Here is a 26764-nt window from a genome sequence, read left to right on the forward strand (position 1 = left end):
CACCTGTTAGAAATGAGACAAAAATGCTCAAAATAACTATTTCAACTGTATTTATATTTGATATGCTGTACTGTGCTAGATAATACAGTTGATAAAAAGTCTGAAAGAAAGCAAACATCTGTGGGACTTCCCTGGTAGCTCATTGATAAATAATTCACTTGCCAATGCAGGAGACACTGGCTCAATCACTGACAGGAGAAGATCCCCCACGCTGCGGAACAACTGAACCTGTGTCCTAGAGTCTGTGCTCCATGACACGAGAAGCCACCGCACTGAGGAGCCCACACATCATAACTAGAGAGTAGCTCCCGCTTGATACAACTAGAGAAAGCCCATATAGCCAAAAAAAAAAAAAAAAAGTAAATATTTGGGAAAGAAGCAAAATTGTAAATCTCTAAATATTCACAGATGATATCGTTATATATATAGAAAATCCTACAGAACCAACAGATACATTACTAAAATGAAAACAAGGTCACTATAAAAAAAATCTATACATCAATAAAAAACAAGTAGAAGCTGAAATCTAAAAGGATGTCATTTAAAGAGGGGAAGCAACTTAGCAGCAGCACCAGCAGCACTAAAAGACAAAAAACCTGGAATCTTACAAAGATAGATATTATAAGATGATTACACTGAAAATAACAAACATTTTGAGAACAATTAAAAACCACTTAAAATATCAGAGGGAAATACTCTATGGATTAGAAAACACAATATTATAAAGGTATCAATTCTCTCTAGCTGAAATGCAGATTCAATAAAATCTCAAAAAAAATTCTATTAAGAATTTGACACAAAAAATAAAACTTGAGAGGAGGTGATAATAAACAGATTCTGGAATTTATGTGGAAATGCAAAGGACCAAGAAGAACCAAGAGAGTCCTGAAGAACAAAGTTAGAAAGCTGATAATAATCAGATAATAAAGGTGATTATATAAACTAAGTAAATGACAATGTAAACCAGTATAAGAATAAAGAGACAATGGAATAGAATAGTCAAGAAAAAGAATCACAGATACAAGATCATCTGAAATATGACAAAGGTATCAATTTAGTGCAGTTAGGAAGACGATGATGGGTCAACTGGTTATTCATATGGGAAAAATGAATGAATCATGCCTTCTGGATCACATCATATACAAAAACTAGCTCTAATTCTAGATGGACTGTGGATCTACATGAAAACTTTTTTTAAAATAAAACATTAGGAAAAAATAACAGGAAAATATGAAGACATGAGCTTGGCATATGTAAAGATTTTCCTCAAAAAAACAGCAAAGTTTATTTACCACAGAAGAAAACACTATAAATTTGACTATATTAAAATTAAAGGCTTTTCTAAGATACTTGCATCCTAAGGTTCACTGCAGCACTATTTACAACAGCCAGGACATGGAAGCAACCTAAATGTTCATCCAAAGAAGAATGGATAAAGAAGATCTGGTATACATACATATATATATATATATAATGGAATATTACTCAGAGTAGTCATAAAAAAAGAATGAAATAATGCCATTTGCAGCAACACAGATGAACCTAGAGAGTGTCATACTGAATGAAGTCAGAGAAAGAAGGACAAATATCATATGATATTGCTTACACGTAGCATCTAAAAAAAAAGCGTACAAATGAACTTATCTACAAAACAGAAATACAGTTACACATGTAGGAAACAAAACTTGGTTACCGGGGGAAAGGGCAGGGAAGATAAATTAGGAAATTGTGATTGGTATAACACACTACTATATATAAAATAGATAACTAATAAAGATCTAACTGTAATTGAACTCGATTCAATGCTCTTTAATGGCCTTTATGGTAAAAGAATCTTAAAAAGAGTGATATATGTATATGTATAACTGAGTCACTTTGCTGTACAGCAGAAACTAACACTACAGTGTTAATCAGCTATACTCCATTAAAAATTACATTAGTTTCAGGTGTACAACAAAATGATTTGATATTTACATACATTGTGCTACAGGAAATAAGAATACAAAATAGAATTTTACAGTAAATAAATAAAGGCTTTTCTAACCAAAGACTTGCATGTTGACTGTAAGAATTATAATCAATAAGACAATCAAATAAGCACAAAAACTTAAAAGAACTTCACAAAACTAGATATTCAAATGTTAATAAGCAGACGAAAATGTGCCCCACCTCATTACAATAGGAAAATTTTAATTAAAAGCACAATGACATACTAGTATATACTCACCAGAATGACAAAACTAAAAAGATGGATAGTATCAAATGCTGGTGAAAATGTGAGGGGGAAAAGTCATTCTATATAAATTAGTACCGTCAGTTTGGAAAATTCTGAATTGTTAACTATGGTAGTGGTTACATAAACATATGCATTTGTCAAAACACAGAAAGTGACACTATAAGGAGTAAATTTTTTACTTATTTAAAAAACAATTATCCTTCAGTTAAAAAATAAATTAAAAAAAAAACCCAGATATGAAAGGAAATCAAAGTAGAATACAAACTCTAATAAATATAACTATTACAAATGAATAATGTAACCATATTGAAGTGGATGGAATAATAAGAACTAACTTAGAGTTACTTTTGGATAACACCATCTTGACTGCAGGGAGATCAAACCAGTCAATCCTGAAGGACATCAGTCCTGAATATTCAATGGAAGGACTGATGCTGAAACTGCTATATTTTGGTCACCTGAAGCAAAGAGCTGACTCATTGGAAAAGACCATGATGCTGGGAAAGATCGAGGGCAGGAGAAGGGGATGACAGAGGATACGATGGTTGGATGGTATCACTGACTCAATTGACATGGTTTGAACAAACTCCGGGAGTTGGGGATGGACAGGAAGGCCTGGCGTGCTACAGTCCATGGGGTCACAAAGAGTCGGACACGACTGAATGACTGAACTGAACTGAACTGACTAGATACCACAGGGTCAAAGACAAAAATAACTGTAAACTAACACTGTATGTCAAGGATATGTTTCACACAAGGGTATGGGAAAGCAATTAAAAACTACTTTGTTGTTTAGTTGCTAAGTTGAGTCCAATTGTTTTGTGACCCCATGGACTGTAGACTGCTAGGCTCCTCTCTCTATGGGATTCCCCAGGCAAGAATACTAGAGTGGGTGGTCATTTCCTTCCCCAGAGGCTCTTCCTGACCCAAGGATTGAATATGCATCTCCTATATTGGCAGGCAGGCTCCTTACCACTGCGCCACCAGGGAAGCTCAAAAACTACTTTAGGATAAAAAAAATAGTAAGTATAGCTTATATAACAAAACCAGAAATTTCAATATCAGAGTGAGAAGTTATAAATAAGGAAAGGAAGACGGTCAGAAAGAACTTTATTGTGCCAACAATAAAATGGAATCAAAGGTATCAGTCTGAACTCATGGAATTTAAATATATACATGGATAGAGAAATAAATATAAACAGGTGTAGAGTCATGGGTCAGAGAAGGCAATGGCACCCTATTCCAGTACTCTTGCCTGGAAAATCCCATGGACAGAGGAGCCTGGTAGGCTGCAGTCCATGAGGTCGCCAAGACTCGGACACGACTGAGCGACTTCACTTTGACAGGACTGAAGCGACTTAGCAGCAGCAGCAGCAGCCAATCTATTTGTAAGAGGGCCTAGAAGCAATGATTCTTAAGTAGCAATGAGCATATCTAGTACCCAGATTTGGGTTTCTAAAAACATGTGCTAGTAAAAGGAGCTGGGGTTATTTGAAGAAGTAGTTGAACATCTTATGTTGTGAAAAAGGAAGGTAGTGCTTAAAAAAGTATGGGGACAGAGCAGGATAAAAAGCCTATATATTGGGTGATTCTATTTTAAAAAGAAGCAAAACAAATTGTGAGCAGTAGAAGTGAAAATAATGGGTAAATTTGGTGGGGGTAATGATTTAGGAGGGGAGTACAAGGTGTGGGTTCTAAAGCGCTAGAAGGGTTCTTCTACTTGATTTGATGGTCACTGGCATAGGTATGAAAATCGTAGGTATGATGTGCCAACATAATGAAAATCTGAACCAGTTGTGTATCCGTACTATATTTCAAAACAAACCATATAATCTATTTTATATTTTGATTACAGTGGCTGTTCCATGTTAATTGGTAAAATATATGTGCATTCTACCATATGTAATCTATACCTTAATAAATCTGATTAAAGGTCCTTTAAAAATAAATTCTATGATGAGGAGAACATTTGCCTAGTGTAGGCTGTCTTCCATTTTGCTTTCTAGCTTTGATAGAAAGGTGGGTGTTCAAAGAAGTCTCATTTCTTGACAAGCCTGAGATCACTAAACCATACAAACCATGCCCCAAAGATAATACTTTGTCAGGAACAAGACAGTTTCACATATGTCATTTTAAATTATTTTGAACCTCTGGATTAAAGAACTTTGTCTTTTGTGGTTACAAAACATTTTAAATGGAACATGAATTAATAAGTTACCTTTTTACGTTAATAGTTAAGAAAAATACATATTGTGTAAAACCTTATCTGGTAAGAACTTTTTCCTAAGAATGCCATGCATAGATGTTCGGAAAGAATGCTACTTAATTTGTTCCATCCACATCATTACCAGTACCTATGCCAATAAGAACAAGATTTAAAATTGGTTTGGCTGTAGTGGAGAACATTTTCAAAGTGATTTATAATAATCTTTTATAGCAGTAGCAGTTGTGATGATGTGCTGACATTATTCTTTCAGCTGCTGAGATTGTTTTTCCTTTAGAGTTCGCATTTTCTTTTGCACACCTTCTGTGCTTTATGCCTACCAGAATTGCAAATCACACTGAGCTTTTCTTAGAGAGTAATAGACAGCCTTGAGTGTTTTCAAAGAACATGAAAACTTAACTAGCAAATGGGGTGACAAGTTTAAGGACTCAAGAACATGAAAACAAAAAACTTCAATAACCCCATTTACTCATAAGAAAATGACAAAAGACACTATGATGTGTCTATCCTAAATTACGAACTTCCCAGAGGCAGGAGACTATTTAAAGTAGTATGTATATAGATTGCTTTTTATTGTGGATGAGTCCTTGTTACTTTGTGATTTATTGAGAAGGAGAAGGATTCAACAAGGCCTGACTTATTGAGGCATCAGATGCTTAGCTGCTAAAAGATTTTGTTTCCATTATCCCACAGGATCATAGAACTTGAAGCAACGTTATCAAATCACCTAATCCAGTGGCTCTCAAAGTGAGAGAAGAGGATAGTAGCATTGCTATATCACCTAAGGGGCTTCCCTGGTGGCTAAAACAAAAAAGAATCCGCCTGCAATGCTGGAGATCTGTTTAAGATTCCCTGGGTCAGGAAAATCCCCTGGAGAAGGGAATGGCTATTCTAGTATTCTTGTCTGGAGAATTTCATGATCAGAGGAGCCTGGCAGGCTACAGCCCATGGGGTTGCAGAGTCGGACTTGACTGAGTGACTAAGTGCACACACATTATCACCTAAGGGAGTTTTTTCAACAAATTCACAACCTTGCACTTCTCTTCCCCCAGACTCTATCACCTCCATTCTTATACATCTTCTTGAGGATATATATTCTAACTCCTCACAGGGATGTATCAGGTTGAGGGGAAGGTGTTTTTATGAAGGGAGGGCAATATTTACCAAAAGCCCATTAGGTGATTCTAATATAACAGCACCAGTTTTCCAATTGAGAACCTCTGACCTAGTCTGTTTTTTTCTTTTAGGGCACAATTACAATTCAAACAGATCAGAAAGCATTCTGGAAGTATTCAGAAAAGTCTACAGCTTATTCTTCAGTGTCCCTATTTTATTGTCTCATAACAGCTACTGTGTAAAATGTGTTATTTTCAATTCAGAACAAAAGTCCTATTGCTTCTTCCAATTTTCTATGATATATTTAGTACAGAAACTTGGAAAATCTTAAACTTGCTATGAAGATATAAATATGTATATATGTGCATATATGTACATATTTATACATGTGTATGTAGAAAATCTTTTTTTCCACTACAATCCTTATTTTAGTAAGATTATATTTATGTTAATATTTGAAGACCTTATTAGCAGCTGCTTTGCGGTAGGTAATCTTCAGTCTTAGTTTTTCTAAAGTTTATAGACACAGAAATGATTTCCCTAACCTGACTCCCATGTTGCCAACAGGTTCATTCAACATTTATTAAAAGGATCAAAATGGATAGAATCAACTTTTCTTTCCTGCCTTCATCCCTAGTCTCTTGCTCATTATTTTCCAGTCCCTCTCCAATCCCCTCACTCCCCAAAAAGCTCAGAACTCAATTAGCCTGCAAGCAATGAACCAATGATTACTATGTGACAAAACCTCTGGGCTGGAAGGATAGAGGATGGATTCCCAAATGAAATAGAAGTGACCAAAAACAAAACAAAACAAAAAAAAAGGAGTAAGTGGAAAAGTCTTTAGATTCACAAGCAATTTATGGAAGAGGAATTCAAAGAATTACATTTATAATATAAGAGAAAACAGTTTATTGACTCTATCTCAAAAGGAGAAAGGTCTCCAGAATTAAATACCAAGAAACTAATTTTGTTACATTATTGCTAAATGCCACAAACTTAGCAATGATCATTTAAAAGTACTCTACAGCACAAGGTTTAAGGAACCATGATTCCTAATTAGTGTTTTAATAAGTGTGTCAGCATTGCCTTGTAACATTCTGGAATGTCACTTACAGTAAATTAAGGGATACTTTCTTTCCCCATCTTCCATTAGTATTTTAATGCTAGGAGGTGGGAAAAAGCTGATCCATATTCAAGAGGGAAGGAGGAAAAACAATAACAAATTGGCATCTCTTCTGTGAATTGCCCCACAGGCCAAGCATTTTTATGTTCTTAATCATTATTAAATGACTTAACATGACACCCAGAGCCTGGCAAATGATTGCATCCTGACATAAGAACGAATTACAAATGAAATGAAAGATCAAGCCGTATTAGAGGATTGCCTCTGGGAAATGAAAATCTTTAATTCTCTTTTATTATTGACATTTATTTGGCTGCCATGAATAACAACACAGCAAAGAGATTCAGCTATGCTTCTGCATTGAATAGCTTATCCCAGGGCTCAAAACTGCATTAACATTTATCATGTTTGCTTTTGTAGCTGACACCACTGAACAGATTCTCTATCCATCTTGTATTTATCATGCATTGCAGATATAGTGCATCCTCTAATTTAAGTTCATTTTCATAGAGTAGGAACAGCAAAGATTAGCCAGTGTCTTTCCTCAAATAAATTCCTGCTGGTAAGCATCCCTAAGCATGGTTTAATAGATTTAATAAAGAACAAAATGAGTTGACAAGGAAATTCAGTCATAGGAAGGGGAGGCTAATTTTAAAGGTTTCAATTTTGGGAAAATTGTGCAAATTCACAATGAGGAAGACACTTGTACAATATGTAGATCTGGAATATATAAAGCCTTAAAATAAATGTCTCCATAAAGAGCAACAAATTGCATGTTTTGAATCTGAAGGCAGTATACCAGTTCCTGTAAGATAAAAAAATCTGCATGTTTTTCACTTTTCCAAAAAGAGTTCATTGCTAAGACAGGAAGAGGCCACATGGTATAGGAAGACAGCAATCCAGGTAGTTATTATTAATGCAGGGCTATCTTTTCATGACCCTTTTCTCCCTTGTACACATTTACAACATAGCTTTTCCTGTCACAACAATTAAAGATTATATACTACCTGGTGCCTTTGCTTACATGATCCTCTTTGACTGGACTGCCCTCCTTTCTTTAAGTTTCTCCCAAAATTCAAGACTTAGCAAGGATATCAATGTGTCTTAGGAAAGGTCCTTAATAACTCTGAATTTTGTCTGAAAAATTTTTTTTTTACTTTTCTTTCTGTTTCATTTACTTTTAATTATGGAGACTTTAAAACATATGAAGAAGTGGAAGTAATAACATAATAACCATCCCCCATATATCCATCACCCAGCTGCCACAATTATTAACTCATGACAAACCTATTTCTATAACAGTTATAAAATAGATGGCTGAGTAAAAACAGAAATGAGGTTTTCTTCTTGAAGTTTAAAAATAAGAAAGTAACTTATTTCTGAATTCTACTTGCTCATAATCAGATAAGTTTATTTTATTCAAGCATGATACTTGGTAAGTAAAATTTATTTATTTATCTATTTTCAGGAAAGACATTTCTAGACTGACAATATCTCCAAAATTTCAAAACAAATAAACAAAATCAAAGTGGATTTACTCAACTGAATTTTAATAAATATAAGTTCTTGAAAGATTTTTTTACTGGGAGAAGACAGCTGTATTTATTAAAATAAACAATAAAAGGTACATTTTTACAGACATAGAACAAACAGTCCTCAAATTTGCAAAGGACCACAAACTACCCTGAATAGCAAAGCAATCTGGAGAGAAAGAATGAGGCTAGAGGCATCACACTTCCCGATCTCAAATGACATTACAAAGGTAGAGTAGTCACAGCAGTACAGTTCTGCAGAACAAGACACACACACAGGCCAACGGAACAGAACGGAGCCCAGAGACAAACATGCGCATAAAGTCAATTCATTTATGACAAAAGAGCCAAGAGGACACAAGAGGGAAAAGATAGTTTCTTCACAATAAGTGGTATTGGGAAAACCAGACAGCCATAGGCAAAAAGAATGAGACTGGACCACCATCGTGCAACATACATAAGCATCACCTTAAGGTGAATGAAAGACTGGAAGCCAAGACTTGAAATCAAACAACTGTTAGAGGGAAACAAAGGGAGTAAGCCCTTGACATTGGTCTTGATGATGAATTTTTGGATTTGACACCAAAAGCAAAGGCTAAAATAACAATAATAAGTGGGAGTTAAAACTAAAAAACCTCCTATATAGCAAAGGCAACTATTAACAAAGTAAAACGCAACCTACAGAATGGGAGGAAATATCTCCAAGTCATATACCTCATAAGGGGTTAACATCCAAAATACATAAAGAACTCATACAACTCAACAGCAAAAGAGCAAACAATCCAATTTAAAAAGGGACAGAGGATCTGAACATACAGTTTTTCAAAAGAAGACAACAGATGGCCAATAAGTACACGAAAAAGGTACTAAAAATAACTACTCATCAGGAAAATACACATCATGCTTGGGGCTGGTGCACTGGGACGGCCCAGAGGGATGGTATGGGGAGGGAGGAGGGAGGAGGGTTCGGGATGGGGAACACATGTATACCTGTGGCGGATTCATTTTGATATTTGGCAAAACTAATACAATTATGTAAAGTTTAAAAATAAAATAAAATTAGAAAAAAATAAATAAATAAAACACTTTAAGAAATTAAAAAAAAAAAATTATAATGAGGTATCATCTCAGACCTGTTAGAATGGCTAAACTACCATAAAGATAGGAAATATCTGTTGGCAAGAATGTGGATAAAAAGGCACCTTTTTGTACTGTTAGTGGAAATGTAAATTGGTGCCGCTGCTATGAAAAACAGTATGGAGGCCCTTCAAAAATAAGTAGAACTACCATAAGACTCAGCAGTTCTACTTCTGCGTCATGAACGAAACAAAAACACTAACCCAAAGAGATATCTGCACCCCCATGTTCGCTATAGTGTTATTTATAATAGCCAAGACATGGAAAACACCTATGTGTCCACTGATAGACATTTAGGATGGACAGACTTCAGAATGGATAAAAATAATGTGGTATATATACATCAGCTCACGCATGTGTGCACACACACGGTGAAATATTATTTAGCCACAAAAAAGGAAATGCTAGTATTTGAAACAATATGAATGAAACTTGAGTACTCTACACTAAGCAAAGTAAGTCAGACAGACAAAAACTGCATGATCTCACTTATATGTAGAATTAAAAAAATAATAATAAAAAACTCCAAGTCACAGATACAGAGAACAGATTGGTGGATGCCAGCAGCAGGAGTTGGAGGAGGGGGTGACAGTGCGTAAAGTACATGGAGGAGATTTTAAAAAGAAAAATGTACACTGCTTTGAGTAATTTATAATAGAAAGTATATAACATTTTAAAATAATGATTAATCTCCATAATACCGGGTTTTCCCCACAGCTTCCCCACGTACCTGTAGCCAGTATGGTGTCCTCTCTCCCTTGGGTGAAAATCACAATTCGCTGCCTCTTTGAGTTGACTTTTGGCAGAGCCTGTGTCTTTCTGGCTATTTCTTTAATGTCTTCAGTCTATTAATAGAAAGGAGGAAAAATATGCTCATAACCAATACAATAAACTAAAATTTTATAGTAGATTAAGGATTTAGTTTCTCATGCTCAAAATAAGAGAGACTTGATCATAGAATTACATAAAAATTTTAACTACATACAGAAGTAAACAGAATAGTACAACAATCTTCAAGGAACCTATCATCAAGCTGCAATGATTTGAAATTTATGATGAATCTTATTTCTATTTATCTACCTACCTTTCATATTATTCTTAAGGAAATCTCAAATACTATATAATGCCACATGTAAAATGCTTTATTATGTATTTCTAAAAGGTAATGATTCAAACATAACCATCTATTATATTAAATTTTTAATTAATGATAATTCTTTAATATCAACAGAAGTCAGTTTTCAAATTTCCAATTAATGAGAGATTTGTAAAAAAGAGTATTACTGAATTATTTTAGAGGCTTACAGAGAGAGCATAATTATGCTGATTCCGGAAATAATGCAGTTAATATAATAAATTTTTCAAAGAACTAAAATGAGATGCTAACCATTTTCTAGAGACTTAGCTTTTTTAAAGATAAAGTTTAAAAAAGTACAAATTAGTTCTAGAAACCCTCACGCTGTTTTTCATGATCACACAGGCTGCAAAGTTTTACATCATAAATGTTCTGTCTTGAAATCTAATTCTTGAGCTATGGGTTAGATTTTTAGAATCATGTTTTCAACTTTTTTGAATTAAAAAATGTATTTTCATTAGCTTTTTAAAAAACTAATTTATTTTTCTGGTTACGCTGGGTCTTCATTGCTGCGTGCACGCTTTCTCTAGCTGCAGTAAGCAGGGGCCATCCTCTAGCTGTGGTGTGCAGACTTCTCACTGCGGTGGCTTCTCTTGCTGTGCAGCACAGATCTAGGCACACGGCTTCAGGAGTTGTGGCTCCTGGGCCTAGAGCTTGCAGGCTCCAGTACTCGTGGCAGGTAGGCCCAGCAGTTGTGGCACGTGGGCTCAGTAGTTGCAGTGAACAGGCTTAGCTGTTCCTCGGCTTGTGGCATCTTCCAGGACCAGGGGCTGAACCTGTGTCTCCTGCATTGGCAGGCAGATTTCTTATCCACTGTACCACCAGGGAAGTCCTCAACAATTTTAGATAATTTAAAAACCCATGTTTGAATTCAGAGGGCTGCTAAAATTGTGCAGGGTCTGGAGTTTGTTGGTAGCTTCTTCTATCACTGTGCAAAGTTTAAAAAAGGTATGGAGAGAGAAATATATACCAGAGTGGAAATATATCTAATAAAAGAAATTAATTAGGATATATAGGACAGAAAAATTTAGGTAGGCAAAGCAGAAAAGTTACAGTGGCTACAGACAACATCAGAAACCATTATGTTTTTAAAGGTATGACAATCTTTAGTGAAATATTTGTATGCTGTTTAGTCACAAAATACTTAAGATTCTGGATGATATATGAATCTAAGCTTCTCCTAAACCTAACATCATGATTCCTGAGGACTGCTATTTCTGAAAAAAAAAAAAAAAAAAAAAAATTGTCTTTTGTGGTTGGACAATGCTGCTGACCTTTTAAACATGCTGACTATTTCACTTTTGTTTGCTTATTTTAGAAAAGAACTATGCCTGAAACTCTGATAAGATGAGAAAAGAAATTCCCTCAGTTTGAGGGGAAAGACTATTAAAAATGACCAGTAACATTTGAAAGTGAAGTTGCTCAGTCGTATCCAACTCTTTGTGACCCCACGGACTGTAGTCTACCAGGCTCCTCTGTCCATGGGATTTTCCAGGCAAGAATACTGGAGTGGGTTGCCATTTCCTTCTCCAGAAGATTTTCCCAACCCAGGGACTGAACCTGGGTCTCCCGCATTGTAGGCAGACACTTCACCGTCTGAGCCACCAGGGAAGTCTATCCCCCCAAATGACAATGTCTTATAATAATAATGCTTCTAATAAATATATACATTAAAATTACATATAGTATTCAAATCTCTTTACTACAGACATATTTCACTAATATAAGATTTTTGCTTATGATTGAGTACAGTTCATTTTTAGTGAAGATAGGAGGCAAACTCCAGAAAGATTCACTTTACCACCTTAGGAGTAGAATTTTATGCATGTACTGGATGGTTTTTAAGTAGAGATCCTTCTTAAAAATGGTATAAGGAATAAATTAAGAGTGAGATTTGGTTGCCTTATACCAACCCTGTGAAAAAAGAGAATGTTTTGTGGGAGTTTTGGTAACCTAATCAAAGCAACATTTTTAACCTGCCTCAAGTTAAACCTTATAAAAACAGCAATTCAAGATTGAAACAAACTTTTCAGATATAAAAGATAAATTTTCACAGAAAGAATAAGCTTTATTCTATTTGTATCCATATCTATACCTTCATTGTGCACCAAATCAAAGTATCCCACACTAAGCTTTGAGGAGTCATTGTTTTGCCCTCAACAGATGATTCCCATCTAGTATAAAAGCTTTTCTTAAAACTTCAATTTTGTCTTCCTAACAACATATATTTCGAGTTCTGTAAAACTTGAAAACATGAACCTCTTCCTTATCTCCTGGTAGTTCTTTCTCCCATATATCTGCTCTAACATATCTTAACAGAATGATGAAATTACAAGGGATTTTAGAGTATGACACAACTGGATTTACTAATTTTGATGTTGTTGTTCAGTTGCTCTGTCGTGTCTGACTCTTTGCAACCCCACAAGCTGCAGCACGCCAGGCCTCCCTGTCCAACACTCCCGGAGCCTACCCAAACTCATGTCCAATGAGTCAGTGATGCCTCAACCATCAGTGAGATCCAACCATCTCATCCTCTGTTGTCCCCTTCTACTCCTGCCCTCAATCTTTCCCAGCATCAGGGTCTTTTCAAATGAATCAGCCCTTTGCATCCGGTAGCCAAAGTACTGGAGTTTCAGCATCAACATCAGACCTTCCAATGAACATTGACTATAGGAAAAACCATAGCTTTGATTATATGGACCTTTGTCAGCAAAGTAATGTCTCTGCTTTTTAATATGCTGTCTAGGTTGGTCATAGCTTTTCTTCCTATTTGTGTGACCTCAAATAGTAAATTTTTATACACAGAAGATCTGTATAAAAAAGATCTTAATGAACTGGATTACTACAATGGTGTGGTTAGTCACCCAGAGCCAGACATTCTGGAGTGTGAAGTCAAGTGGGCCTTAAGAAGCACTGCTGTTAATAGAGCTAGTGGATGCGATGAAATTCCAGCAGAACAATTCAAATCCCTAAAGGATGATGCCATCAAGGTTCTGCATTCATTATGTCAGCAAATCTGGAAGACCCAGCAGTGGCCCCAGGACTGGAAAAGGTCAATTCTTATCCCAATCCCCAAGAAGGGTAGTACCAAATAAGATGCTAAACACTGGACAGTTGTACTCATCTCCCATGCTAGTAAGGTCATGCTTAAAATCTTGCATGCTAGGCTTCAGCATTATGTGAACCAAGACCTTCCAGATGTCCAAGCTGGGTTTAGAAAAGGAAGAGAAACTAGAGATCAAATTGCTAACATTTGCTGGATTATAGAGAAAGCACGGGAATTTCAGAAAAACATCTATCTCTGTTTCACTGACTATGCTAAAGCCTTTGACTGTGTGGATCATGATAAACTGTGGAAGGCTCCTAGAGAGAGAGGAATACCAGATCATCTTACCTGTCTCCTGAGAAAACTGTATGTGGGCCAAGAAGCAACAGTTAGAACCCTTTACAGAACAAGTGATTGGTTCACGATTGAGAAAGGAGTACGACAGGGCTGTCTGCTGTCACCCTGTCTGTTTAACCTATGCACTGAGCACATCACGAGATATGCCAGGCTGCATGAGTTACAAGCTGGAATCAAGATAGGCAGGGGGAAACATCAGCAACCTTAGACATGCAGATGATACCACTCTAATGGCAGAAAATGAAGAGAAACTAAAGAGTCTCTTAATGAGGGTGAAGGAGGAGAGTGAAAGAGCAAGCTTAAGACTAAATATTAAAAAACTAAGATCATGCATGGCATCCAGCCCCCCTTACTACATGGCAAATAGAAGGGGAAAACACAGAAGTAGTGACAGATTTCCTCTTCTGGGGCTCCAAAATCACTGTGGATGGTGACTGCAGCCATGAAATCAGAAGACGATTGCTTCTTGGCAGGAAAGTGATGACAAACCTAGACAGTGTGTTGAAAAGCAGAGGCATTATACTGCCGACAAAGGTTTGTATAGTCAAGGCTATGGTCCTCCCAGGGGTCATGTACAGTTTTGAGGGCTGGACCATAAAGAAAGTAGAATGCCAAAGAACTGATGCTTTTGAACAGTGCTGCTGGAGAAGACTCCTGAAAGTCCCTTGGACAGCAAGGAGATCAAACCAGTCAATCTTAAGGGAGCTCAACCCTGAATACTCACTAGAAGGACTGAAGCTGAAGCTGCAGTATTTTGGTCATCTGACGCAAACAGATAACTCAGTGGAAAAGTCCCTGAATGCTAGGGAAGATTGAGGACAGAAGGAGGAGAGGCTATCAGAGGATGAGACAGGCTGGATGGCATCACCGACTCAATGGACATGAGTTTGAGTAAACTCTGGGACTTGGTGATGGAGAGGGAGGCCTGGCATGCTGCAGTCCACGCAGTTGCAAAGAGTTGGACATGACAGGGCAACTGAACAGAAAAGCAGGTAAATATACCTCTCTGAAACTCCATTTTCTTATCTACAAAACTAAGACAATAGTAATTGTCTTAAAAGATGTTGAGAGTGAAGTATGCTAAAATTGGTGGGCAAAAGTCTGAAGAGAAACAGGGTATTTGCTTAGTCTTATAGTATCTCCCTCTAAACTTATTCATTACAGAAGGAAAAATAGAAATGCTAATAGTGAAGAAGGTTGACAGACATCCCTTTACCCCAGGGATCAACTTTAGTGATGCTTAAATTAGTGGGTAAAATGGGATATCTACACAGGTATCACCCCCAAGATATTTTATCAACTACAATGGGAAAATACTTAACTTCATAGAGCATAAATACCACCTTAACCTAGTGATCACAGTTAACATCACCAACAGTAAGACATTGGGATATCATGTATATCCCTGTTATGATGCACTGATAAGGGCACAATGCTGCTGCTGCTGCTAAGTCGCTTCAGTCGTGTCCGACTCTGTGTGACCCCACAGACGGCAGCCCACCAGGCTCTGCCCTCCCTGGGATTCTCCAAGCAAGAACACTGGAGTGGGTTGCCATTTCCTTCTCCAACGCATGAAAGTGAAATCGCTCAGTTGTGTCCGACTCTTTGCAACCCCATGAACCGCAGCACACCGGGCTTCCCTGTCCATCACCAACTCCCGGAGTCCACCCAAACCCATGTCCATCGAGTTGGTGATGCCTTCCTACCATCTCATCTTCTGTCACCCTCTTCTCCTCCTGCCCTCAATCTCTCCCAGCATCAGGGTCTTTTAAAATGAGTCAGCTCTTTGCATCAGGTGGCCAGAGTATTGGAGTTTTAGCTTCAATATCAGTCCTTCCAGTGAACACCCAGGACTGATCTCCTTTAGGATGGACTGGTTGGATCTCCTTGCAGTCCAAGGGACTCTCAAGAGTCTTCTCCAACACCACAGTTCAAAAGCATCAATTCTTCGACGCTCAGCTTTCTTTATATTCCAACTCTCACATCCATACATGACTACTAGAAAAACCATAGCTTTGACTAGGTGGACCTTTGTTGGCAAAGTAATGTCTCTGCTTTTTAATATGCTATCTAGGTTGGTCATGAATTTCTTCCAAGGAGCAAGTGTCTTTTAATTTAATGGCTACAGTCACCATCTGCAGTGATTTTGGAGCCCCCAAAATAGTCTTCCACTGTTTCCCCATATATTTTTGCCATGAAGTGACGAGACCAGATGCCATGATCTTAGTTTTCTGAATGTTGGACAAACCTAAATTGAGGGACATTCTACAAAATGACTGACAGGCAGTCTTCAAAAGCATGAAGATCATGAACAACAAGGAATGCGTGAGAAATTGTCTGATAAGAAGAGACTAAGAAGACAAATATATGCAATGTGTGACCCTGGACTAGATTGTGGAAGAGAAAAAAAGAAATTAGAGGAAAAACTGGTGAAATGAGAATAAATTCTATAGTTCAGTTACTAACACTGTACTAATGTTAACTTCCAGGTTTTGATCATTATACCTTGGTTCTGTAAGATGTTTACATTAGGGGAAGCTAAGTGAAGGTATCCAGAAATTCTCTGCACTATTTTTGCAAATTTTCTGAATCTAAAATTGTTTCAAAATAGAAAGTTTAAATAGTTTTGTGTGTGTGTGTATGAGGAGGAAAAATAAGGTAAGTGAAAGAGCTGAATGTAGTATTTAGCACATGCCAAGTACTTAATAAATATTAATGTATTTCCTATATTTACTGTCATTTAAATATGCTCCAAAACTGTCAAATCCTAAGTTGCCTGAAAATCCCTAGAAAGGACCTCAAGAATTTTTTTTTTTGGCTGTGGTGGGTCTTCAGTGCTGCCCATAGGCTTTCTCTAGTTGTAGCAAGTGGGCTCATATTTGTAACACATTTAGTTGCTTAGTTGCTCAGCAATAGGTAGGAACTTCCTGGACCAGGGATCGAACCAGTGTTCTTGCATTTCCAAGAGGTGGATTCTTAACCACTGGCCCACCAGGGAAGCCCTCTGAAGAGTTCTGAGTATTGAGAATTCAATTATGTTATCCAGTAAGGGAGGAGAAAGAGAAAAAAGGAAGAAAAAGTAGAAGGAAGCTCACAATTTAAATATGAGCCATGTATAAACAGCTATGAGCACTCTAAAATACTCATTACCTCTTAACCAGTCTAGACAGTATGTATTATTACTATGTCCCTATTTTATAGATGCAGAAAGCAAGAGCCATGTATATAGCTCTAAAATATTCATTAAATCTTAACTACTCTAGGAAATAGGTGCTATTACTATATCCCCATTTTATAGATGAGGAAATTGAGTCACAGAGAGGTTAAGTAACTTCCCAAGGTCATAAACATACTAAGAAGTGGAGCCAGGACTAGCATCCACAAAGTCTTGATTCCAACACTCTTCCCTGTTATCCACAGATCATACTGCGTCTATGAATTCTGGTTATGTGATTTCTGTTGTGATCACAAAACTAAAGCATTTTCACGTTAAATAATTATATGGAACAGTCACAAGTCACTGCTGATCCTGCATTTAAACATGATATTTTTCTTAATTATTCTGGTTTGTATTTTACCCTAGTGAATTTCAACTTCTGAATTTCCAGATATTTCTCATTTTCCAAGGTCATTTGAAAATCTGATTTCCTCCTCCAATATGTTAGACTGTGAGAAAGAAGTTTAGTTTATAAAGATTACCAGATTCAAGACAGCTGAGCTCAGATTCTGATTCCATTATCTGTTAGCTATGTGACTCTGAACATGTTATGTAGTTTATTTTTTTTCTGTTCAACTGATATGGCAATACATGCCCTACCTACCCCTCCAAGGTTTGTATGAATATTAAATGTATTAATGATATGTTAGAAAATGTTTTGTAAACTTTGAATCATTTCATAAATGTCAAATTATGCTTTTATTGTCATTGGTGGTCACACACTTTAAATTTAGCATTGTTTTCCAAATTAATATATTGTCTTCATTCCATTTTTAACAAGCTGATGATACAAATGTAAAAGAATACTGTCACCACCTATCTACTCCTATAGAAAAGCAAATATGGTGTTCATACATATCGCCCCATTTAATCACACATATTCTGCTTCGTGTAATAATCAGGGTGGTCATACGATGTGTCAGTCTCCATCCTGTCTCATACCACTTCCTCGCCACTCATTCCATTGCAGGTGCACTGGCCTCCTGTCACCACCTGGAGTGCACAGTACATTATGCTCTCTTGTGTCTAAAGTCCTGCGAACTCTTGTTCCCTCTGTCTGGTTTGTTTCCCTGTTGCTTGTTTTGCTTTTTTCTGTCATAGCTAGATATTTGTGTTTTTTAGTTTTACTTCCTCAGAGAGTCACTCCAATGATCAGAGTATCTAAAATAGGAGACTCCCACCTTTTCCTTTACCGTACACTTTCATTATTTCTATCTTGTTTTCAGGGTCTATCGAAGTGCTAGGCACAAAGTAAGTGCTCAGCAAGTATTTGTTGAATGAGTAAGTGATTAAATCAAGAGAATCACGACTATTATATCTCTTTCTGTTAACTGAGTGCTTTTTTAACTGTTATCACTTGGGACTCAGTCACTTAGGGAAGCAGCACTGTACTCTATCAACAAACATGATCTAATTTAGTGTCTCATTTCCAGAAACTCTTGGCGATCGTTCACTGTGCATTCTTTCTATTTGTGAGGAACACAGGAACATTAGAAAAATCTTGGAGAACTTTTGGTAATCAATACCTTCTGAAACTCTCTGTGGACTTACTATCCAGTGCTAATCAATGGAAGTTTCTGTGAGGATGTCATGATCTACATCTGTCCAATATGGTAGTTACTATCTACATAGGCATGCACTTGAGATGTGCCTACAGACTAAGGAACTGAACTCGTAATTTTATTAAATTTAAATAGCCACACATGCCTTGTGGATGCCTATTGGATAGCACTTTCAATACTTTCTTCTCTCAGTGGTATAAGATGATAGAGCTGTCATTGGTCAGAGAAAGACTACAAGCCTGGAAGTCTCTGGGCAGAGTCATGGGCTGCAGGGAAGTGGGAAAATGGAAAAGGATTGCTTTATTTCCTCTACGGTTAGAAGTATTATATTTTAGAGCTCTAAAATAAGAAAATTAAAATTTGCTGCTTGGAGTAAAACCGAGTAACTGATACAGTAGAAAAGGTGTGAATTCTCTTCATCGTTTGGCATATACTCTATTGCACTGAGAATGAGAACACAAAGAATAGTTTTATTTAGGTTTTGGAGGTATGTTCTTCACTTTAATTTAAATCAATTTTCAATAGTGCTTTTAAGAGGTTTCATAATGAAACATATTGCTAAGTGCCTCATTTCTATTTAGGTTCTAAAAATACAAACCTTTAATCGGTTCAACTTAAGATAAGGTTGGTTTAAAAACACACTGCAGTCTGAACCGATTTTTCAAAATAATAAAAGGCCCCGTGAAACTTTTTACACCAAGAATTGTCATTTTAAATTCTTAGCAGGTCTATCATTTAAATCAGGCACTATGCAATTTTCCCTCAGCCTACATATATATATATATATATATTCGTCTCTCTTCTGCTTTGTGCTCTGGCCAGTTCCAGTTTTTATCTCATTCTCCAGTGTACTCCTAAGCTGCTGCTTCTTACTGAAAATTGCCCAATTCACTTTAAAGATTAAAGATTTTTTTCTTAAAGAAAGATTATCTGAAATTTGCAGAGAAGCTAACCAGAATATCATAAACAATGTCACTGAGGATATTTCCTGATGATAAACACTGGTTATTTTTAGAGGCATTTGGACTGGTCTCTTAGCAGACAGATCACTAGTGGCAACACTCGGTGGCTTTGGGAACTGATTGGGATTTATAACAGAAAATGAAGGTAGGACTTACGGGAAGAAAAAGTGCCCACCTTTCCTTGCTCTTTAATTTTTTCACTTCTCTCCTCTCATTCACGTCCCAAATTAAGAGGTAAAATTAAAGTTGGGAGGAAATAGATACAGATTTTGTCTAGTTTGTCACAAGACTTGAAAGCACTGACACATTCCCACAGACATTAAACTGTTAAATGATTTATTCTTGTTTGAGTCTTTAAAAATACTGAGATTCAAATCTATGCTTTCATATTACTATCTAACCAACGAAGGAAACTTCAATGACATTTTAAAATCATTCAGTTTCTCTAGATAGCATTCAGTACAAGGATTATATTCTATTAAAAATACCGACTTCGGGGTATTCTAATCAAGGCTCTTACAGATTCTGAAATACTTATAGTATTTTAGGGAACCCATGAAGGGATACATCAAGACACTGTATGCTTTATACAATCTAACACATCATTGTCAAATTACCAACTGAGTTTTGCTATGTCAGGAGGTAATAAGGTATACTATTATAATCATCACTTTGTTCATATGTTGTAATCAGTTATGGCAGATTTATGGTAAAAAGAAACAACTTTAGAGTCAATAAGTAAGAACTAATGGAAAGGTTAATATGGTGCTGGTTAGTAGAAAATAGAAAAGTAGCTTGTTGCTAAGACTGAATTTAAACCAGGCATATTCAAAGCATGTAGCTCAAAGGGACAATAAAACTATGAATTAGTAAGGTTTAATAAATTATTAAAATTATTATCAGGTACTACAGAATCATTTGTTATACAACATGTTACATTTCTAAAAGTGGTTATTTTTTAGAACTGAAATACATTTCTAAATGTTAGCACATAAAATAGGACACAAATTTATACTCTATATATGTTTTATTTGAATAATTTTTATGTAACAACAGAGAATATAAATTGTTAATACTGAAATTTAGAATCAGTGAAACTTTTAAAACATGACTTAAAATATTTACTTATAGTTTCATGATCAAAACATTTGTCTTTCTAAATTGAACATTCCCCTCATTACATTTAGCCCTCTACAGCAATTGCCAGTTTGGGAAATTACAAAGGGAAACTTAAATTAGATAAAAATTACTTGGAAATCTTTATTGCTTCTTCATGTGACTCAACCTTATATTCATGAGAATATGTTAAAATAAAAACAGGAAACTCCCAAGAAACGATGATAGTTTCCATTAATTGAGCACTATGAGGCAGCTTCCTGCCTTGATAGTTTTTATATAGGACTTTGAGAGCAGAATACTTATACCACATGCTCACTATCTTCCCCCAAGAAAAAGAAGCACCTTGGTTGTCAAGTCCTACGACATGGATAACATACACATGTATCACTTTGTTGCTTAATAACGAATCTGTCTTTAGTACATTTAAATAACATTTCCTTCACAATTTTATAAAACACCTTTCTCTAAAGAGTTCAAAGTGAGCTTACTAATATATCCAGTCAATGCTCACAGTTTCTGTACATGGTAGACAATACTGAGTATGCAAATAAGGAAAGAGTTTCTATATATTCCAGATCTAGTCAGGTTAAATTTAAAAAAACTTACATCCATCAAACATTCCAAGTTGCTATATAGAACATAATATTCTACAGAGTTCTGGCTAAATAAATATGATAGTCATAAAAATCACACACTCAGTTAATCTCTGTCAGTTAACCTGGGTTTAGATTAGTCAGTGTGTCCCAACAATCCATTGGAAGGTAGATACTACATATGTAAACACATGGTCTTGGCTATTAATTTTGCCAACAACAACTATATGGAGTTTGGAATCTCAACAGGATAATATTTCTATAAGGAAAACAGAATTCATTATCTGAAAATTAAATCAATTATCAATTTTGTGTTTCAGAAAATGTATATGTTTTATGCTATCAAAGAAAAGAGGAAAAAGAAAAAAAAGATTCAAACAGGAAGTTCATATGAGAAGGATTTAAACTAGTCAGTTCCTAACAACAGTTAAGTATAACCTTTGGAAATTAATTTACATAATGATAATCTACATGTGGTAAGGTTGAAATTATTTAAATGACATTATATTTCACTATTTAGTGTTGCTCCACCACTGCTTTAGCAGTGAATTCTTATGAAATGTAATGCAGCTAATGAGGTAGCTTTTTAACTGAACAAACTGACAGGCCCCATATCTGCAGAGGCAGCTTGAAACCGTGCCCAACCTCTTGGCTTCCCAAGAGGCTTTTCAAAATTCAATAAATAACATCTGTAGGCGATGTTGGGTGCAGACCTAGCAGAGTGCGTCATAACACTGTGCTGGCAGAACAAAGAAACCATGACGACTGCCAAGTTTCCATGGCAACTGCTGCGAGGCTCTGAGAGTATAATAGCACATCAATCACTGTCCAAAAGAACTTCATTATCAGCTAGAAAAAACCTTTAGGATCTGTTTAGTGTGCAATTGTGGGTTAACTCACCTCAAAGCCTTGCTCTCTAGCAAAAGTGGCAGCTTCCTGAAATAAAAAAAAGAACAGTTAATTATAAAGTGCTAGGTAATGAAGAAATAATCCATTTTGAAACTCATTCAAACAGTCTTCTTTTTACACAATTATCTCAATATACTCACATAGTTCAATTTTTATTCTTACACGGAAAAAAAAGATTTCCTTTTTCCTTGGCATAAAAAAAAGGCAGCAAATGTCAACACACTTCACAAGCTGAAATAAAGAAGATGTACTACATATTTTTACTGTAGCTGTCACCATGAGTTCAGATGTTTTGACCCCGACAAAGAAAATCATTTGAAACCTAAGGAAGATGCTGATGGTTATGTTTTTAATTAAAACAATACCTTTCAGAAAACTCTTCTGTAAGAAGAATGTTTGCTAATAAATGTATAGATTAGATTCAGAAAACCCACCTTTTGTAATCTCTGATGAAATTTATTCAGGCAAAGGTTATCAATGGATGCTCAATTCATTAGGTTAAAGAATGATGGGGAACTGCTTATTTCATGGAATCGAAGTATCAAAGATCATATGCTGGTCACGAGGAGCAAAGTATAACTTTACAGCGGAAGAATCAAGCAGTCATCACTTTAACCCAGTGATCAATCTTATTACCTAATATTCTGATCACCAAATAGTCTGTGGCTTCTGTCATAATGTAGTATAAGGTACAGAGCACCATCTATAAAGTTTTTAACATGAATTAATCAAAACTTTATTCAATAACTTGTAGTCTACAGGAAATATATAGAGGATAGAAGAACAAGTTAAATGATACACTGAGAAGGCTAATAAACAAATCCATAAGGTAGGACATTAGACAGGACAAGTACCTTGGTCTTTGTAGTAAGTCAACATCATGATAAAATGTACAGGAGTAATGTACAGATTTTAATCGGAAACTGTTTTGAACACACCAGTTATAAAATACATTTTGGGTAAGTTTGATTATGAAATGGAAATCAAATAATATTAGGAATTATCAACTTGATATGAAAAAATCCTAGATTTTCAGGTGTATCCTGAAGTATCCTGGGATAAAATGGCATGGTATATGTAATTTATTTTAGAAAACTTAAAAACAAAAAAAAGAAAGTGAAGCAAAAATGGCAAAATATTAATGTATCTAAATGTATTCAGTATTACTATCTTTTGCCTGTTTGAAAATTTGTGTAATAAAATGCCTACCCCCTCATTTCTCTCTGATTTAAGATGACAGGGTAACAAACGCTGAATATTTTTTAAAATTTAGTTAAAAATTTTTAAACAATGTTTTTCTAGATATTAAATATATCTTAAGGGCATAATCTGATGAACATTATTATATAATCTAATGCCCTTATAATAGGCTATCAAATGACAAAACCACATCTGTGTAACCAAATCCTTTCCTTTTCTTCACTCCCTGCTTTGTGCATATATTTTCATTTTAGTACTGATACAGAAAATGGAGGCAATATTACTTTTCAATTCCACTTCCCTCTTGAAGATGGAAAAAAAAAACTGCAGACAACTGTCAAGAGTCTCTACATCTTAACTTACATTCCTCCAAAATTATCTTTGCCAAGAGATATTAATAGAAGGATGGGATGTGAGCCTGAGTAGTGAGCAGATCCAACTTAACTAAAATGACTGCTGCACCAAACCATGTAAGGCAGAAACTACAGTTAATGTCTCCAGCACAAATCTGGGTACTATCTACATGTTAAGGAAAACACAGAGAAAAGAAGTATGTATGCACTTATCGTCCAATATACTAATACCATGTAAGTTTAAAGAACCACTCTGAGGGTCTGAGAAGATTGAAAAATACTATTACAATCAAACACTGAAGTTAATAGAAAGTGATAAGCTGAAAGTACAATTCCTTAGGCTGTTCACTAGAGAAGCATCAAACTGATTGAGTTAACCTTAGTTGATACAGATAAAAAAATTAAATCATGATCTTGACAACTGGTGTAAGGATGGTTAGCCTTCTTGACAATTTACTTACACCAGAATCTTGTATACCAGACAGTCAATAATATTTACTAGCTTGGATGTCAAGGAAAAGGATAGGGTTCAAAAGATAGCAATGTAGAATTTTTCCAAGTTGTCCAACTCAAGAATTAACCAAGCTAATTCTTATATGAAAAAAACAATAAAATAGCTTTGTGAGAACTACTTATTTATATGGAGCTTTATCAGAGGCATGAAAGAAACCTAAAGGACTGTAAGACAAAGTTAATATGACAAGTCTGTACAACTAAAATTGTACTAAGACATAAAGACTCAAAAGTCACATACAGTAGATGTTGCCTTTTTAATGTCCAGTTTTGCTCCCCAAAGTAAGACGCAATAGACTGTGATCTGTTATGGTACAATAGAACTGACTAATTGCAAGAAGGCACATTTACCAATGTCAGATCATTATTCTTCAACGAAACTGAGCCCTAGGACTCTTCCACATCTGTAAACTATTCCAAGCACTAACGTATTTCTGACTGAGGAAGGACATGCTGAAGAAGTCTATTCAATTTTCTATCTTAGCGCCCCCTCACACAGGTTTGCAGAGCTGTGCCCTATCACTGAAAAGCTAAGCACTTGTTCTATAGCTTAAAAAGATCTTATCTCCTGACTTCCTCCCACCTTCCTTTGATCTTGGGTTGGTGCCCCCAGTCAATCCATTAGTAAAGGCAGCTGGCTCACATCACTGCAGACTTTCCCACAGCTAACCTCTGATCTGAAGGTGTCTGTAGATACAACGATGGAACAACATTTATTTTTCCCTCACAGCAAAACAAATAAAACAACACAGAGGAACAGTTTGACCCAGTAAGAATCTGAAGGAGAATTTTAGTCCTAAGATTCACTGCATGGAGGGATAAAAAGAAAAGGCATTAGGTCAGAAATCAGGGAAGAAAAAAGGCATAAAGGGTGGGCAGAACAGTAAGGCAGGTTCCAAATATCAGGGGTAATTCCAAGTGAACTGATCACACTAAACTGAAAAGGACTTTTTAGCGTGCCTTCGCAGTAAAAGTGAGAAAAGAAAACAAGCAAGTCCCCATCTGTGCTGCCCCAGGGCGCCACGTACTGAGTTTCACAAATCTAATGAAGCAGTCAGGTTAAAATCCAACCGCAGAGTGGATGTGACATGTGGAGAACAGCTAGGGTTAGAATAGAGGAGCATGGCGGTTCCTAATGCAGGTGATTATCCATGTGATAATCATTATATTTACAGGCTTTCCATTTTAGATCTGACATCAAAAATCACAAAGGAGGAGGGATTAAGGAAATAAACAACCGACACAGAGGCTTTCCTGCTCCCCTGAGAGTGTAGCACTTTCATTCATGCATGACAAGCAACAAAAGCAAAACGAAACAGGCCAGGAAAGAGTATTTCTGAGAAGGCTGGATTTCACATTAACACTACTTTCCATTTTGATAACTTTCACTATTATTCAGTTTCTCACACAGGTCACAATTTCAAAATCAGTTCCCATTGTTGTCTAAGCTATAATACAGTATCATTTTTGGTTTACAATGAATGATACTCACATATGTCTTTTTACAACAACAAAGTCATTTTTTTCCTTCCTGGAATTGAGTGTTGTGAATAAAATGACATATAATTAAAGTCTTAGGCTCTCATCTACACCACGCTATTTAGGATTTGCAGTAGGCTCCCTGCTTCACCGACCAGGCTAAAAGGATGAAACAACCACCAAGTACAGGTTTTGAGCAGAGGTTTAAAAAATAAAGCTGAAATTCATGGTTAATGAAAACTATGGAATACTTACATGAAGAACTATTTAAAGGGATTAGCAAACCACTATTAAAAAGCACCGTTCTCAGGGTATATAGGAAAGGAAGGAACAACTCCAGTGTGTGTCTGTGTGTATGAAAATACAACAATTTCCTTTATATCTAAGAAGAAAACTATTTTCTTTGCATTTTGCCTGATAACACCTTGATTTTAATTTATGTAGAATTATCTGTAGTCACTGTAAAACTAAAACCATAAGTAGGCCATATTGTTATTCTAATTATTTGTTACTAGTTACATTGAAATACAAATGATTTCTGTATTATTGGCCTTATATCCTGAGACTTTGCCAAATTAACTTATTGCTTGTAGGAACTATCCTTTTCCTTCAGGGAAACAAGATGTTCCTACTACCCAAACCACAAAGTTATTTTAAGAATTTAGCAACATGCCTTAAAATCCTCTCTCCATGCCTTAAAATCCTCTCTCTTTCCTCCAGGGCAATCTGAAGGGTGTAACTACTAACTACCCACCACTATCTTAGCTCATAACCCTTGCTCTCCTACTTCTGGCTCTACATTTCAAGGCACTGAACACATCTCGAGCTATTATCTGCTTGCTTATGTTACCACTCTGTTTTTTGATATTGGACACGAGGGATCTTGGGTGTTGACTGAAACTAACTTAGGACCAAAGAAAGATAACTTCTGACTATCCACAGAAGGCAGCT

The 26764-nt window shown here is 36.0% G+C and overlaps 1 protein-coding gene across 4 annotated transcripts in view; it reads right to left on the bottom strand.

Moving 5' to 3' along the window:
• ADK (adenosine kinase) overlaps window positions 1-26764 on the bottom strand; it is a 549091-nt gene that overhangs the window by 83085 nt on the left and 439242 nt on the right. For all 4 annotated transcript variants that reach the window (XM_070364706.1, XM_070364703.1, XM_070364705.1 and 1 more), the window contains 2 exons: window positions 22260-22295; window positions 10099-10213 (listed from right to left, as the gene is read on the bottom strand). In XM_070364706.1, coding sequence (XP_070220807.1) covers window positions 10099-10213; window positions 22260-22295 — 151 coding nt within the window. The remainder of the gene's footprint in view (window positions 1-10098; window positions 10214-22259; window positions 22296-26764) is intronic.

This window comes from Bos mutus, chromosome 28 (assembly GCF_027580195.1).
Source record: "Bos mutus isolate GX-2022 chromosome 28, NWIPB_WYAK_1.1, whole genome shotgun sequence".
NCBI lineage: Eukaryota > Metazoa > Chordata > Mammalia > Artiodactyla > Bovidae > Bos > Bos mutus.